This window comes from Primulina tabacum, chromosome 11 (genome assembly GCF_025594145.1).
Source record: "Primulina tabacum isolate GXHZ01 chromosome 11, ASM2559414v2, whole genome shotgun sequence".
In the NCBI taxonomy this organism is placed as follows: Eukaryota; Viridiplantae; Streptophyta; class Magnoliopsida; order Lamiales; family Gesneriaceae; genus Primulina; species Primulina tabacum.
This window is the reverse complement of record NC_134560.1, coordinates 1,286,096-1,298,340: the sequence shown is the minus strand read 5'-3', so window position 1 is coordinate 1,298,340 and position 12,245 is coordinate 1,286,096. Positions and strand designations below refer to the sequence as shown.

The 12,245-nt window shown below is 31.2% G+C and overlaps 2 protein-coding genes across 2 annotated transcripts; one reads left to right on the top strand and one right to left on the bottom strand.

Moving 5' to 3' along the window:
- Nucleotides 1-235: 235 nt before the first annotated feature.
- Nucleotides 236-1,787, bottom strand: LOC142518380 (putative FBD-associated F-box protein At1g61330). Its single transcript, XM_075621142.1, is given in 4 exon segments — nucleotides 236-556; nucleotides 627-791; nucleotides 892-1,652; nucleotides 1,655-1,787. Coding segments are annotated over 4 exon segments (1,380 nt in total).
- Nucleotides 1,788-6,199: 4,412 nt separating this feature from the next.
- Nucleotides 6,200-9,253, top strand: LOC142519106 (uncharacterized). The gene is made up of 7 exons (XM_075622022.1): nucleotides 6,200-6,401; nucleotides 6,633-6,718; nucleotides 7,195-7,316; nucleotides 7,883-8,028; nucleotides 8,464-8,611; nucleotides 8,688-8,847; nucleotides 8,936-9,253. The coding sequence occupies exons 2-7, from the start codon at nucleotides 6,706-6,708 to the stop codon at nucleotides 9,025-9,027; spliced, it is 681 nt and encodes a 226-aa protein (XP_075478137.1). The 5' UTR covers nucleotides 6,200-6,401; nucleotides 6,633-6,705; the 3' UTR covers nucleotides 9,028-9,253.
- The last annotated feature ends 2,992 nt before the right edge of the window (nucleotides 9,254-12,245 follow it).

The following is a 12,245-nucleotide window of genomic DNA, read 5'->3' as shown; positions in this document are numbered from 1 at the left end:
AAGGATTACTGCAACCAAACAAAAGTCAAACTAAGCTTAAAAACTCACAAAGAGTTCATATAAAAATACAGATTTCAATAGTTCAACACATAATCAACCAAGTCAAATATTTAATCAACCAAGTCAAATATTTAATCAACCAAGTCAAAGATTCAATCAACATACGAAGAGAAATGGAGAAAACAATACACACCTTAACAAGAATTACCAACATAATGAAATAGTCATATAACCTTCAAACACTTGGGAATATGCCACTTTTATCCTTCATATACTCGTGTATCTCGATTTTAGCTTTTGTCCATATCCCCCTTGCAATCCATCCCGGCGTAACTCTTACTGTATCCATATCATTTCTTGCTCCAACAATTTCTAGGCTTCGTAAATATGGGGCATTTTTTAAGAATAGCCTGGCCATTGATACATGCATCCCCTTGAGAGTAAAGCCCTTTATTTTGACAGATCCGAGGAGTGGAAATGTTGGGCCAAATGACATAAAAAAATTCTTCCCATGATGCTCCCAAAATACACTCTCCGCAAAAGCATATTTTCCAAGCTGCAAAATAGAAAATCAATTAGAAAAATGATTTTAGAAATGGTCAAACATTATTATTTTCGTAAATTACATCAATTAAAACCCTCTCAACACAGGGGCATTTCTTGAGAAAAATGGCAATATCAAGAGGGTTAATGTGGCTATCTCCTCCAACAAACAACTGAAATTCTTTCAATTTCCAAAGCAAAAAGTCCATTCCCTCGTATCCATGCTCCCCAAACCTCGCACAAAGAGCCTGAATATCGATTTGGCACACAGCAATTATCTTTAGTATTTAATATAAGAAATATATGAAAAGAGATTAATAAATTTAAAATACCATGATAAATTTATACCTCAAGAAAAGTATGGTTGACAGCGAGCGTTGTGACATTAGCAAGAGCATTGATCACATTGTTTCTATGAGGAAGCAACTGGAAAGCTCGGGGAGAAGTAATATTAAGGACTACATCACTCAGATTCGGCAGATCACTCTCAAACTTGAACTCGCACATTTTGCCTTCATAATGAATTGAATGAAGACTAGGTGCATTAATCCTCATTAACAGAAGACCGGTACAGTTTTTCACAACCAACACAGTAAACCCTTTTAAATCTTGAGCCAAAATCTTCAAATTGTAGAGAATTTCGCAATTTGTCAATTCTAAGGTCCTTAGCTTTAGACAGTTTGAAAATATTGCTTCCAATGTAAAGGAGGGGACTCTAACATTTTGCAACGTTATTTGCAGCAAAGGGCACGAACCATCTGGCTTAGGTATGAAATCTAGCTCACATTTATTGAGTTTCAAAAGTTTTAAATTCTCAATATTTGTAAGGAAAAAACTTAGCATGTAGGTCTGCTCCGCTACGGTGAAATCTAATTCTAACTCAGTTATTCCACATTGAATTGCCTTGTGTACCCAATTCTGCACCAGATCGATTTGATCCGTTGGATCAAAATATAAAGAAAATCGATGCATGTTTTTTTCGGAAAAATTGAGCACTAAATTATTAATAAATTTTACGAATTCTTCTTTTGAAAATTTCCTTGAAATCTTTTTTGTGAAGGAGAGATTGCGGCATAATTTCCAAGAATTCACAAATCTTTTTGATAAATAGATAGACAAGCCGCATCCTTGATCGGCAAATAAGCCAAGATTTCTTCAATGACTTCTTCAGGGACATAAAAATATTTGGTTCTCTCTTGGCTTGATGGTGAATCTGTACGACTTCTTGCTTCTTTAGAAGCCATTTTTTAAATGGTGTAAGGAAGAACTATTATATGGTTTGATTTTGGGTGGGTTGATCTGCTGAAAAGAACTGCGACGAGATTCAATATCTCTGGTGGGCATTTATAGGAGGTGAGACGGCAAGTTTGAGATTGCGAGATTAGGTTTTTGAAATTGCAACAATCATTCAGATTTCGTAGAATTTGATTTAATCTTATTTTCGTCATAGGATTCCACTTTGTATTTTAGGCAAATTGGATTATATGTTATACATCTACCATAGAAAACCATACTTTCAATTTTTTTTAATAATTATAATTTTAAAATATAGTTTACAATTTTGAATAGAGCGGTCAAAAGAACTTTATTAGAAAAAATGAAAAAGATCATATTTCAAATAATTAGCATAAAGGTACACACGTGGCGTGTTCGTTATACATATTAACTACTAAAGTTATCATCTATCTATTACTATTATTAAGAAGAATATGTCTAATAGAGCCAAAATATTGATCTGTTTTTGGATCTTTCAACTTTGCCCTTGGTTTGTTTGTTGCTTTCCCAATTTTTCTCTCATTTGGTATCAAAATTACATTTTTTTTTTAATTTCAAAAAACATTTTTGTTTTTATTTTTTTTAAATTACAACTATTCAAATAGCACTTTAGTCCCTCCATAATTTGTCAAATTTTACATTAGTCTATAAAAATTTATAAAAAAAACTGTAGTGTAAATTAAATATCCGATTTAGATTGCATAAAAAAATACATAAATCCAATTTATTTATTTGTTTTTGTTGTCGGTATTATTAACATAAATAATAATAATAATAATATTATTATTAAATCGGAAAACATCAGGGGCGGGAGAGGCCGTCGGTGTCCGCATTCAACAACCTGTTGCCTGGTGGGTGTCATTACGTTGTCACTTTATGATGCTTTCCACGTAGAAAATTGAGTTTTAGATTTAAATCAATTTTAAAAATTAGATTAAGATAAAAATTGTTCGAGTTCATATATATAATTCTCAATTAATTAATTTAGTTTATATAAAGTTTGAGTAAGCTATAAAAAAATTAATGGCAATAATTACCACTTAATTTGTAAAGTGAGATGGAGATTATGAGTAGAATAGGACATTGTGTGTAGTTTAAAAATAGGTACAAAATTACAATATAACCAGTTTTATTTATTACATCTTTATTATTAAGGTCTAATTTTGTACTACAACTTAAATATATAAAATTGTTTTCTATATGACACTCTTGATTTAGTAAATAATAATAAATAATAAAAATATATAAATAATTTTATTTTGGTGCAGTAAGTCGTCCAATTTATTTTATTTTGGTCTATTAACTAGTCCAATTTTTTGTTTAGTCAATTAACTTGTCAAACATTGGTTTGAGTGCATCAAATTTTGATTCCAGCTATTTCTGGTCCAATTACGTCAACATTTTCCGACTTTGGCTTAAGCAAATTTTCAATGTCATGCCGATATTTTCTCTCGTTATATTAATATTCTTTGGTGTCATATTAGCTTTTCGACAAAATAAGATTAAAAACAAATAAAAATTCAAAGTTACATCACCAACTTTAGATCAAAACAAAAAATATAACATGTTAGTGGAAAAAAATAGATATGTAACACTTATATATCGTGTATGCTGTAAACAAGTGTTGTTACAATTCGAAGAATCTATGTTGATAATCCCAACTACCACTGCCATATATTGTTAATTCAAATAAATGTTATAATTTGAAGAATAGTTGTGATAATCCGACTACCATCATCTCTACTGTTGATTTCAAAATTAATGTGGATAAAATAAATAAAATTAATAGAAACTAAAGTAGATATATTTGTGGATTCTTGAAACAACGTTTTAAGTACAGTCAAACTATAAAAAGAAATAAATGAGGATGATGAAAAAAAATCAGACGTCTTGTGAACTAAAATTCCATCTTTAAATGAAAAAAATCCCACGAAAAAACAAATTAATTTTCACAAGAAAACAAATTTTTGTATTTTCATCACCTAATTGTTGTAATGAGTCGAATATATGAAAAATTGCAATTTTAGTTCTATAAGTTTGTATGTTTTTTGTTTTTGTACTGGTACTTGTCAAAATTACTTGGATTTTTTTGTTCGAAACCACCAAATCCAATTAATATTATTTATTTTACAGCGATACTCTCTTATGTGACTCATGTGATAAGAATAAAAGAATATTTTACAGATTAAAATCTACCAAAATAAAAAATAAAGAAAATGACATTTTTTCCTTTCATTTTGAAATATTTGGGGTTGTTCTGATTTATTTGCTCCTTACGTTTTGCTTATAATTTTAATATGTGAATATTGATTTTATTCTCACGACATGGGCCAAGCAAAGAGTATCAGTAATAGATAAATCATATTCGATGTATCTAATGATTTTTATAAAAAAAATGATCAAAACGATAAAAATCTAAGTTACCAAATGAAAACCAACCAGATTCACATGTAATACTATTACCTCAAATGATACACGACCAAAAGGACATCATTCACGGTTTGTACATATGAGACTGGAGCAAAAGTAAAATTAAATCTTGTAAAAATGCACAGAAAAGGTTTGAAGTATAAATGGGAAAAATAGCTGAGTTCTTGAATGCTATATAACCCGAAACTAACGACTGTAGGAGTTAAGACACATGCAAACTTGATAAGAAAATTTCATACAAAGCTAATTGCCGTTGTTTGTTTCCAAGAATAGTTGAATGTTGATCAGAGTCTCGACCAGGGCGATCGATCAATGAACCTCAAATCTTCTAATAGATTTGTTGAATTTTGCACATATACACAGATACCGAGCCAAAGGGGCTGGTGGATGCGACTGTCTCCCTCAATTTTTTTTAATTTAATTGATTAAAGGTTTAAGATTAATTAATTTTTTTATCTTCTCTCCTAATATTTGTGTTTGCCCCCTAAAATTTTTAAAATTGTTTTTGGCCTCCCAACTTCTATGTTCTGTCTCCGTCCCTATATATATATATATGTTGGGTGCAATAATTGTCCCTGCTTGGTAGAGCGATCGAATCGTGGTGTTTGAGCTGTTGTGCGGTTTAAAAGCTTTGAGTTGCACCATTATCACTAGCTATAGTTTTTGGTAAAGCGGTAAGCACTCGATCCTATAATACATATATTTTATATATATTAAATTTGGGAAAATTATTCACTACAATAGTGAAACATATATAAGTACTTCTTGCATCGAAAAACAAAACAATTAATTAATTAATGAAAAACACGAGTGAATTACTACGCAAACTTTTAATTCAAACAAAGATGGTATTCAAAATGCCAAGTACCAGAACGTAAAGTTCACAAACTCCAAGGAACCTCAAAAAATTTAAAAACCATAGAGAAACTTGGTTTATTCAAGATTCTGGAGAAGGCAACGGACTATCATTAAAAAAACTAGTGAAAATTAAGCTTTTTCTATATGATTTTTCTAATAGTTATATTGAAATAAAAACTTTATAAATAAATATCTATGTGATTTTTTACTAACTAATTAGATGATTATCTAAGTAAGATAATTTTTAGTATTTTTAACTTCTGTTTTTTAATAATTATTTTTATAGTAGGAATGATACGATTATATCAAAGTTTTTTTTAAAAAAAAAGTTATTTTAAGACTAATTTGATTATTTAATAATTTACAAATAAAAAATAAATAATTGAATTATCTTAATAAATAACTAAAATAATTATATTTTATATTTTTATTATTTATAAAACTATAGAGATAAATTTTGTATTTTATCAATAATATTATTTTTATATTTGATATAAAATAGATGTTTTATTTAAATTAATTACATAAATATTGTAAATATACTAGAAATGATTATTCTTTTATAGTTGAATTTAAATTTGATGAGTTAGAGATAAATTTGTTTTTATGCAAAAGATTTATTAAGTTTGTATTTGATGCTCAAATTATTCTTTGTTAAAGTCATTAATTAGAGATGTAAAAGAGTCGAGCCGAGTCGAGTCGAATCGAATCGAGCCGAACACTTTCAAGTTCGAGTTCGGCTCATTTAAGATATATATCAACTCTAGCTCATGCCATATAAACAAGCTCGAGCTCGCGAGCTTACTAGCCGAATACTATTAAGTTCGAGTTCAACTCGATAAAATTGTCAAGCTCGATTCGATAAGTTTAACGAACGATCTCGAGCAAATTTTTTATCGAGCTGAGTTTCGAACAGTTTGCGAATGATTTGGTTTGTTCACATCCATATCAATGGTGAGAAATAAAATAAAATGATGAGTTGGAACACAACGGTAAATATTTTTGGAAAAATTATGTTGAAATTTCCATCTTCTGTGCCCACGTTATATTTGGTAACTGCCTAACTGATTTTATATATATAAGAAAATAGCGAGAATAATCAATTGCCCTAAATCCCTAATGACTATCATCTGGTCTCTCGTCTGTGGCCTTTTCCTCTCCCGTCACCCTCCCACTGTGGCGCTCCGTCTTTTCGCCGTACCGACATCAATTATTCTATTAAGGTTTATAAATTGATTTCTTCTAATTCGATCAGTAAATTATCTGAAGAAATCAAGATCAGTTCATCCTGAAAGGTTAGACCTTCGTTTCAAGAAACAGCAATTAATGAGAAGTGAACTGATTATTACTCCTTTTTGTTTATGTTTCTTTGACTTTTGAGTTTAAACGTGGGTTTCTCTCTTTTATTTTATTTTTTATTGTAATTGTGGGTTTTGGTGAGGATTTGCTCTTACAATTGTAATCGATTGATATATAATTATGAACTCAGGGCTTCTTCTGATTTACTGCAATGGCTAATTTTACAGTTATTGCCCTTTTTAACGGAAGGACTTGTCGATATCTGAAGTCATCCAGCGGGTGTAGGACAATCAGAACTTGATGGATGACTGGGGTAATTTAAGTCGATCTTATCTGAATGTCAAAGTTTGTATTTTGGGTCATTATTTTTCTTGATAGTTCCCTAAACTATCATCTGTGCTTTTTCCTCCCTAAACGCCCCCTCCCTCGGAAACTATTTAGGGTGTTTTTTGCAAAGATGTTTTAATATATAAAGGTTAAATATACTAGACAAAAAAATATAGACAATCTACTTTTTGTAGCAAAATATGTGCATTAGACAAAGGCCGTAAGTTTAGTAATTTTTCTTGTTTTTCCTGTTGATTGTATGGGCCAACGATCAGTAGTAATAAGTCAGCTGAAGTCCCTCTGACCTATTCATGTAATTCTTTGGACTGCAAAAGTATATATGAGGTCTCCCTCCTTTTTTACCACTTACTGATTTCTGCAGCGACGATGATAAGATTCATCCTCATCAGTTATCTTCAAATGAATATGATAGCAGTTTATTGACGATTTTTGGTCTTTCAGAAGATGAAAATGTTCCAGATCTTATAAAAAAGGAGCAGCCGAAGAATAATTGGGATGATGAAGATTTGGAAGATGACGACGTGAAGGACTCTTGGGAAGATGATGATGATAAGCCTGCTGTGGTATATATAACTTTGTTATGTGATACATTTTTAAACACTTTTAAATGTTGATGAAAAGTGATCATATTGTTTTGTTTTTCACTCAGTTCATGATGTGCTGTCTGACACTTGTATATCCATTATTTTATTAGTGATGTATGGATTGTGGAATTACACTTCTGCCATCATCATTGATGGGTAAGGTTGTGCAGTTTGGTAATTCTGTATGATTTTTGTTCATGTAAAAGATGCATAACGTTGATTAAAAAATTGTTATATCATGACACTTGCTTTACTAAAAAGTTGAATTTACGGGGTATCTTTTGATTAAATGCAATGGAACAATGCTAGAAGGGCCCTTTGTATTTGCTTGGTTAGAAAGTTATTTATGTTGGATATAACATTTGTGGGGACATTTTTTTAATATAATATGTCATGTCAATTCATACTTTGTTGTGAATCATTTGAGAGGATACATTACAAATATAAAGATCTCATGGTATTCTATGATGTTGGACTATTTTTAGTGCATGTTTGATGTATTGGCCCATTGAATTGGATTCTCTTTCACTGAATGATTTTGTCAGGCACCTAAAGCTGAGCCTACTCCTGGAAAGGTCCCTAAGAAGGCACCATCTAAATTGGATGAAAAGAAAGGGAAAGTCATCGAGAAAGTTGTTGAAACTGCAAAGGAATCCTTAGATCCTATAGATGAAAAATTTCGCCAACAGAGGTATGGTTTTTCATATTTCAGTGTTGCAAGATGTTATGCTTTATAAAATCATCATTTGTAAGTTTTTTGGGTCTAATGTTGACATTGGGGCGAAGCAAATTAGGCTGAACGGTTATCTTATCATTTCTGTTTCATTACATGTTACTAGTTCAATTGCCTGTCAGGCTGTCAGTCAGAGCCATTTATTTTCATGTCTACACGGTTGGAGCTTGGGTTATTAACATGCCTGACCTTCAGTTGATTTGTCCACTTTGGATCGGTTCACCCTTGAAGACTTTCATCATCTGCTGCATATATTATTTTGTCACAGTCCTAAGCCATTCATTTAATGCTTATTTCCTTTACTATTGGAATGGAAGGCACGTGTGTTGATATAGTTGACAGGACCTTTTTAAAAATTCTATGATTAAAAATGGGATATGATGGTTTTTACAGACTTGTTGAAGAAGCTGATTTCAAGTCCACTGCAGAGTTGTTTGCCAAAAAGGATGATGAAAAAACACTCGATAATTTTATCCCCAAAAGTGAGAGCGATTTCTCAGAATATGCAGAACTTATCTCTCATATGCTTCGTCCATACGAGGTTTGTGATGTTTCTTCATTCCTTTTCATTGATTTGCTACTTAGGAATTATAACCATGTATTTTCTCATACGTCAGAAAAGTTATCATTATATTGGATTGCTGAAAGCTGTGATGAGATTGTCGATGACATCTTTGAAAGGCGCAGATGCCAAGGAAGTTGCGTCTTCGGTTACAGCAATTGCAAATGAAAAAATTAAAGCAGAAAAAGAAGCTAATGCCGGCAAAAAGAAGACAAGTATACCAATTTTCAGTTGTTTGATTCTAATATTATTGTGATAGATAATGTGATCGTTTCTTTTAACCAAGTATTCTCTTGTTTATAGCTGGGAAGAAGAAACAGCTTCATATTGGCAAAACAGATGATGAGGTGGTTGTCGATGATTATGATGGTTACGATGACTACGATTTTATGTGAAAAGGCTGTCATTCCCATATAGGAATCCGGGTAAAAAATTTCCATTACTAAAGGAGTCAGGCAAACACGAAAATGATTCTGCGGCTTGTTGTGTCCCTAATTCAGGAATGTTTTTTGAGTGTGAACTATTTTATTTTCTTGATGAACGAATAAGCATGTTTAGATCTTCAAATATGTTTAAAACTTCTCTTATTGGAGATTCATATTCATTTTTCTTTTTGGGTTTTTGGCTTATTGAATACCAGAGGTTTTTACTTGATCTTGGATTTTTGTAATATCAAAGAGTGTCAGTGTTGGCCAGATCCTTGTTTTTCCTTGCAACCATAGAAATGTTGAAGTCCTTTCTCCAACAATATCGGTAATGTTTTTTTACTGACTGCCTTATTTGCAACCACAGAAATGTTGAAGTCCTTTCTCCAACAATATCGGTAATGTATTTTTTTACTGACTGCCTTATTTTGGAGCACGGATAACCTACTGCATTTGATGATACAATTATTGCTTGTTTAACCCAAAATAATATAGGAAGAATTGTATCTATTACCTTGTGAAATCTCAGAAGCACTGAAAATTTTCATGAAAAATTATCTTTCAACTCTCGTGTTTGCAAACACGTATGAATAAGAGGGTGTGTTATCAAGATTTAAAAACATTAGAAATTCATAAATCATTTTTGTAATGGGGTTTTTTGCAATTAACCCAAAAATATAAAACAATATACCCCACATTCCTCAAGCATAAACATTTTTGGGTATGCGTTGGTTTAAAGGTAAAATCAGTTATTATATTTTCAGTGAAATATATTTTTTAAAGTTCCTCAGAAATAATTTTTTTTCCATATTTTCGGTGTAAATAATATTTAGAAACAGTAAGTTCTAAGAAGTAATATTTACTCTCACACTTCATTTTACTTTTTCATTTTACAAATCGACAATATTATCTTTACGTGTTATTTATTAAGGTTTAAATCATTTAAAATTTAAACACTTTCCTATATACTTAAATATTTTGACAAAATCATACTTAATATAAACTAAAATCCATAAATAGAAAAAGAATTTTACGATAGATAAAATCATGTTCAAACTAGATTTTTTTAATCATAAAAAGTCTTCAAATTCCATCGTGGAGAATTTTAAATTTTTTTATGCAATTGCAAACTGATCGAAATTTAAATGAATTTTATAATTATTGACCTAGTACAAAATTTTAAACATTTTTTTACCTCAATTTACATAATTAGGTATTTTAATTATCAAAGTAATAATATTATTTCGTAACAATATTATAGTATAACAAAAAAATATCGTCATATTATATTATGTAGAATCATAATATTTTTATTAAATATGCCGTAAATTCGTCAAATTGGCTTCGAGTATAAAAGAAATATGCCGTAAATTTTGTCATAATTTGTGTTTTGGGTAATTAAGCAGATTAAGATAGCTGAATGGAATCCAGAAAAGGATTTGCTAGCATTGGTCACGGAAGACTCGAAGCTTCTTCTTCATCGCTTCGTCCTAATTGCACTGGCATTTCTTGCATCATAGAAACAATAGGTTCCGAAACATTGTGTGCTCAATCCTGAAGGCCGCATTTGTTGCATTATGAATCATCGAACTGTCGATCAAAGTCTTACTGATTATTCATGACGTTTCTAAACATTACACGTTGCATCGGCATATGTAGAGGGATCATGCGTGATTTAGACAATTTAAAAGATCATCATACTTCGCTGGAAGCTGCATTGTTACGAGCTCCTGATGGATATGGCCGTGCAGATATTTCTCTGTAGTAAGTAAGTACAATAATGTTCTTGTCATCTACTCTAAATGGACTTCTCATGTCTCACTTATTCTATATAATCAGGATGCACAACTTGTCTTGTTGCTGAATGAAGCAACTTCCACTTCTGAGAGCTCAAGAAATGCTCGGATGATGATCATACAAGCAGCCGGCCTTCCGTTTGTGCGTATTTCAAGACCCTATTCTCTCAAATCTTGGAATTATTATGAACTTCAGGTATACTTTTCTTGTAACGTCATGGTATTTTTGTGATCGTTATAGACAGAAATTTATGCTGATGCAATGGTTGATGAATTCTTAACTATTTCTACAAAGAATCATATGACAGTTAACGTAGACGCATGCGTTGTGTATCTTATGCTAGGACTCTGTTGTAAGACCTGCAACTAGAGAATGAAAAGGTTCGAGAAATTCCTCATTCTGTGGTTGCTCCACTTGCAGTTAGTGGTGAGTGTCTTCTAAAACTGCAATTCATCTTGTGTTTTGGGCTTATTTTCAATTTCCGGATACTGGTATATTTTGTATATTTTTACACTGAAAAATGTTCCCTAAACACCATTAATTTGACCTGGATGGCATAATTCTGTACACAATTCATCTAGATTTTAGTTTTAATTCCCCACCAAAATGCGCATGCACTAATGTTTCTAGGTTTTAGCATTTATTTTCATATAAATCGTTCAAATTTACAGGTGCATGATATCCTGCACTCAAGCTTTTTTCCCTTGATAATAATAATAAATTAAGTTGTTGTATGCTCTCCGAAGACAGAGATATTGCTTTCAATAAACAATTAAACATAATGAGCTATTTGATGAATTAGTAACTAAAACTTTCTAGTTCATATCATGGAATCTACTAATAGTAGTTGAAGGATGTTCCTAGTGTTTGATACTTAGTGCAATTTAACGTTTCAGCATCAAGAGTTGTGGCTTGTGTTTTTGCTGCGGAAAAATGTGCATTGGTGTATATTCTAGAGGAAGACGAAGGTGAAATTACAGATACAGAATAAATGTCGAATCCGTTAAGTTCAGCTGGTGACATGTGGGGTATGAGCTACCTGTGCCTTCTATTAGTGTGTGTTCGTTCTTACTTTTTTGCACTATTTTGTTTTTATTTATGGTGGTTAGTTTCACTGGCTACCTCTATAATTTTAAACTCAACACAAAATTATTAAAAGTCGAAAACCAATACATTAATAATCTTCATCAGCTGTGGCAATCGGGTAATTAGGGTTCCGATCCGTCCCAAATCCTATTAGTATAAAAAAAATTGGATAATTTATAAGATAGTTCAGGTGGTACCTGATTTTAAATATTTTCAAATGTTTTTTTAACAGATAATATGATAAATTATTGAAATAGAGCTGTTTTTTAGTTATATTTTTGTTGATAATCATTCTTTTGTTTCGA

Bases quoted from the DNA above. Each gene is read 5' to 3' on its own strand.
- LOC142519106 (XM_075622022.1), top strand. The intron at 8,612-8,687 runs GTTTGTGATGTT...CTCATACGTCAG, and splicing joins ATATGCTTCGTCCATACGAG to AAAAGTTATCATTATATTGG. The intron at 8,848-8,935 runs GTATACCAATTT...TCTTGTTTATAG, and splicing joins TGCCGGCAAAAAGAAGACAA to CTGGGAAGAAGAAACAGCTT.